Source organism: Theobroma cacao, chromosome 3 (assembly GCF_053813885.1).
Source record: "Theobroma cacao isolate CCN51 chromosome 3, ASM5381388v1, whole genome shotgun sequence".
Taxonomy (NCBI): Eukaryota; Viridiplantae; Streptophyta; class Magnoliopsida; order Malvales; family Malvaceae; genus Theobroma; species Theobroma cacao.
The window spans coordinates 36,625,871-36,630,554 of NC_142641.1; the positions used below are offsets into that span (position 1 = coordinate 36,625,871).

General features: G+C 37.2%; 1 protein-coding gene across 4 annotated transcripts; it reads right to left on the reverse strand.

The window, feature by feature from the left end:
- Positions 1 to 297: 297 nt before the first annotated feature.
- Positions 298 to 3,293, reverse strand: LOC18605182 (basic helix-loop-helix (bHLH) DNA-binding superfamily protein). 4 transcript variants are annotated; one of them, XR_016025575.1, is made up of 8 exons: positions 2,703 to 3,293; positions 2,357 to 2,539; positions 1,942 to 2,007; positions 1,744 to 1,812; positions 1,558 to 1,641; positions 1,262 to 1,308; positions 981 to 1,109; positions 298 to 816 (listed from the first exon to the last, which is right to left on the reverse strand). XR_016025575.1 is itself a non-coding variant. In XM_007038040.3 (8 exons), exons 1-7 carry the CDS (start codon positions 3,072 to 3,074, stop codon positions 1,017 to 1,019), a joined length of 1,047 nt encoding a protein of 348 aa, XP_007038102.2. In that variant the 5' UTR covers positions 3,075 to 3,289; the 3' UTR covers positions 298 to 816; positions 981 to 1,016. The 4 variants fall into 4 exon arrangements, 2 of the variants coding, with proteins under 2 accessions (XP_007038102.2, XP_007038100.1); XR_016025574.1 differs by having other exon boundaries at positions 984 to 1,109; positions 2,703 to 3,291; XM_007038040.3 differs by having other exon boundaries at positions 1,262 to 1,441; positions 2,703 to 3,289.
- Positions 3,294 to 4,684: the final 1,391 nt, after the last annotated feature.

Sequence of the window (4,684 nt, forward strand, 5' to 3'; positions counted from 1 at the left end):
GGGTAGGGGGGGAAATCATCTCATTAATAAAACACAGCCCCCATAAATGCTCAAACACAAGAAGATTCCTCATTGAGTTGCAGAACCGGTCACATCCACCTCTGGACCACAACCTACCTAGCTATATCTTACTTTAATGTCCACTGTCCAGTTTAATTCTCAAGGGTGGGCTGATATTTGTTTTGACGTTTTCTTCTCGGGGTTAATCACCTTCTTAATTGTACTATTTAATTATTAATTTTGATTAGTCATATTCTCTATAGTCGAAATAAAATAAAGAAATATAACCATCCATCAAAGTTTCAATTGTGAATTTATTAATCATAGATAAAATCAAAGGTACCGGAGGAAATAAGACGGCGGTAAAAATAACTGTAATAACAGAATAACTGTAACAACAGGAAAGAAACTTTATAAGGTCGACCTTTATCCTACTACATAATTAAAAAAAATAAAAGGGTTCTTTTTTTCTAAGCTAAAGCAGTAAACAGGCGTAGGGTCTACGAATTTGTGCATGGGTGACTTAGGGGAGTCAAAATGGACAGGAACAGGGGATCTACAAAAAGATCTGGTCTTATTTGGTCGGTTATATCTGTCCTTTGTGTTCTTCCTCCATTGATGTTGCTGCCCTTTATTCATGTTCAGATGCTGCTTAATTTACTCGGTTGGACTTGGAACTAGAGCTTTAGGGAGAAGCCCCCTCCACTTGAGCTGATACTAGCTAGAAAAAGAGAAGCCTTGTTTTGATTCTCCTTTTCCTGGTGGTTTCCTTTTCTCTAGTTTTGGTTGGTTTTGGTATCTCCCTTTGCAAGCTAGCTGGATAAGATAAATCCACAAAAAAAAGAGCAAAAATCAGGAAAAAGAGTACATAAAAGAAAATTATATGTGAATGCAGTAAATTTCTTGTTGATAAATTAACATGTAAGTTTTTTTTTTATATAAATATTTTATTGCATGAAAGACAGGACATGAGGGCTTACTACCAGATGTTTGTAGGGCAGCTCTCCGTATTAAAATTAATGGAAACAACACAAGTTGTCGTTGAGCCCAGATGAATTCAGAAATTTTTGTCTTTGGTCCTCCACATCCCACAATAGACTACCATTATCCTGAAAAAGATGTGTTGTCAAATAGTTGGAATATATATTTTTTTATTATTAAATATAGTATTTTCTTTTGTAATCTACTTACTACTATACTACTACTTATGGCACACAAAAATGTTAAAACAAATAAAGTATATGTATATATATGTATATACCTGAGAGAAGACATTGGGCCTCTGCCCCTGCTGAAGTAAAAGTGCAGCTGAAGCATCCAGAAGAGGATAGTTATTAGCTGGGACAAAGGTGGTGGTGGTTGTATCAGCAAAAGCTGTAGGCTGAGTGGGGTTGCATTGTTGCAGAGATGGCAGTGGTGATGCTATACTACCGTTCACTCTCTAAAATAATTATGTCAGAGACAAAGATTTCATTGGCTTTTGTAATGAATCACGGCTATAAGAAGAACATATAAACAACTTAAAAAAAATTTCCTTTTTATCCCATGTTTTCTTACCTCTGGTCTGACCATCAATGCTTCCAGGTCCACTCCAAAGTCATAGAACATGGGATTCACAGAAGCAAGCTTCATTGAGAGAAACTGAAGACATGACAACGGAAAAAATATATTATTGCTTTGGTCTTACATTAGAGGAATGAGTTAAATAGTTGGATTACAAATGTAAACACTTGTTTATTGTACCTCTACTTGATTTTGTAGGGACTGAACATAATTGATAATTTCATCCAGCATAAGGGCCTTTCCAGTTACCTATTATCATGCATAACCACATGAAAGCTGTCAGAAATGTACTATGTCGATCTATTACCCAAATGAACTGAAGCAATTGCATTATTTTCCTGTGAAAGACAAAGTCAAGACAAATGTACTGCACCGCACCTTGTCACACCCTGGAACAAGACGCTGCAATATCTTCATCCTCTCACTGATTTTCTCTCTTCTTACCTGCAATCCATTTGGAGATATAGCCAACAAGATATAAATAATAGGTCGGCATGATAAAGTTGTAATCCACAGTTCCTTATGATTAAAAATAATGGCTATTAGGTGGGGGTATAATAGTAAACCAAAGTTTCGTACTTTTATTTCAGTCCAAGGGTTTTTAACGTCAAATGATGATGGTAGCCGAACCCGGGGCTAGCTTGGTCCCATCGTTCACCCACCCTCCCTAGGCGATGGGATTGACCCAGCAGGGGCTGAGGGCTGAGCCCAGCTCCTGCAAAAGCCTGGGATTCTAACTCTCTAACCCCTAAACATTGACTAACTAGAAAAAGAAAAAACAGTGGTGCGGTACCCTTTCTGCTAGACTGTGGCTGTCTGTTGCTTGACCCCTCCTGGCTCTTACATGAATGTAGCCTGTTGGAGGCTCTTCAGTGGCTTTCTTTTGATCCTTCTTATCAGCTTTTGACTCTTTCTTTTCATTTTTCAGGACATCATTGCGCTTCCTTTGCTTCTTGCTTTTCCCTTCCTTTGCATCCTAATGGAAATAAAACACGAAAATTTGGACACACAGCCGGATAAATTGAAAATCAATTTAAAAAACCAATCATCGAAAAGCCGAAGAATCTTGTCTAAATTAAAACCAGCATGCACATGTAATTTGTAAGTTGTTGAATATACATGGGTTTCAAGCAGTATACCTTAGATTGAGCGGAATTCAAGGTAGTCCTACTTCTGGTCTTCCTTTTCCTGTCTGTGAGAGTCACATTCTGAGTGACTTGCTCGCCGCTTTCAAGCTTATCCACCACAGTTGAGTCGTCAGTGCTCTGTTTTTTGGTCACAGAAGGCTCATTATCGCTATGAGCAAGCTTCGAGCTGTGATCAAGACAGCTGCTTTCATGGAACTTAGGGTCAAGAGGGGACTCCTGGATAGGCTCGGGTGGGTAAAATTGAGAGAAACAATTGGAGTTGATGTTTCCTTCCTCCATAAAGCCAGAAACTTTGGTGGGGGTGTTGGGCAAGAAAATGGAGTCAAGAAGAAAAGGGTGAGGTTGGAATGAAAAGGCTGCCATATGGGGAAGCGGTTTTTGCAATTCAAACAGAGGAAAATGCAAGGTTTCAAGAAAGTGATGGGAGAGACAGAGGCTGAGAGAGCTGATGATACTTGAAGGCAGCCAGAAGTAGCAGTCAAGAAAAGTGGGTCTATGACGATCAAAAATGCCAAGGTTTATATAACCATCAGGAGAGAGAAGAGAAGAGAAGAGAGAGAGAGAGAGACGACAGACTCATTAAAATTCAAGTAAAAAACTTTCCTACCTCATTCCCATGCAATGTCTGTATATTTGACTGGTCTTATCTCCGTCACCACCCCTCTCTTAGATAAATAGTTCAATAAAACATGAAAACTGAACAACAAAACAACAGCCCAAAAAGGTAAATGTGAATTTTTTAGATACAGTGCATGTAATTAAGAAAGTGAGATACTAGCTAGAGTTAATAAAGATATAATTTAAAATTATGTTTGACACCACAATCACAATCTTCTAACCCCTCCAGGTTTCTAGTTCAGAGTAGTAAGAAAGATTTTGTTTTTATTTTTCCCTCTTTTGTAGTAGTAATTTATTTTAGGTTAAAATGTCAGTGATTCAGTATTTCAGAAATACTATACCTATTCTTTCTGTGCTGTATAATGATAGTCCATGACAGTGATTTGGCAAACTTTCTTCAGAGAAATTAATTACTTATGCTGTTGAGAAATCAACAATATTGTCAAGCTTACTTGTCAGTCTGATAAAAAAAAAGAAAAAGTTGGTTTCAGGTTTGGTTTGGGGCTTGACATGGCCATTTAATTGAGCCACAGGCTGTGGAAATATGATTTCCTTATCTGGTTTTATTGTCCATTGTTTCTTTCTTTTCCTTTTTCTGGACAAGTTGAAAATGCTTTTTGAAAGATATGTTGAAACTGTTTTTAAATTTCTGTGTACAACAGTAAAGGCATGTTGAAACCTAAAAGCGGCCGATGCGTACTATCAGACAAAAGAAAGTCACTGTCAGCGGAAAAGAACAGAACTCGGATGGGATTGAGCAAAGGATCTAATCGATACCCTTGCAAGTTGCCACCCTCTCAGTTCTGCCTGAGCCTGACCCAATGGGTCAAGTATAAAGTAAGCCCAAAGTGAAACCCGGACGGCAGGAATTGATCTTCGGCCCATCTTTTTTGTTAAAGAAATGTGTACGGTATAGAAGAAATATTATTTACATAAAAATAATTATATACTTTTTTTTATGCGAGTCTTTAAATGATCAATTTTAATTTCTCATATTAACAAGAAATCAAAATTTTTCATCCCAATAATAACTTCTTGAATTTCATTCAAATATCCACAATTTCTTATGACATGTAGCGTTTTTCTTTTATTTTATAATTGAAGTTGTAAAAAGAATGAATCTCATGGGAGAGAACAAAACTACTAAACCAAGTAGAAAGAAGATATTTTTGGAAAGGAAATTACTGTAGGAGGTCAAAAATTGGGGGACAAAGCAAAAACCTTAACTGTCAAACCGAAGAATCACATCAAACTAGTTAGATCTCAATAATTAGTTAATAGTCTAATCTCAGGGAACAAAAGGATGAGTTGATAGGCTAGCTGCAATTTGGCACGCATCAGTTGTCATGAAGATA

Bases quoted from the DNA above. Each gene is read 5' to 3' on its own strand.
- LOC18605182 (XM_007038040.3), bottom strand. From the start codon at position 3,074: ATGGCAGCCTTTTCATTCCAACCTCACCCTTTTCTTCTTGACTCCATT. The intron at 1,442-1,557 runs GTAAGAAAACAT...TAATTATTTTAG, and splicing joins CATTGATGGTCAGACCAGAG to AGAGTGAACGGTAGTATAGC. The intron at 1,110-1,261 runs GTATATACATAT...CATCTTTTTCAG, and splicing joins GGCCCAATGTCTTCTCTCAG to GATAATGGTAGTCTATTGTG.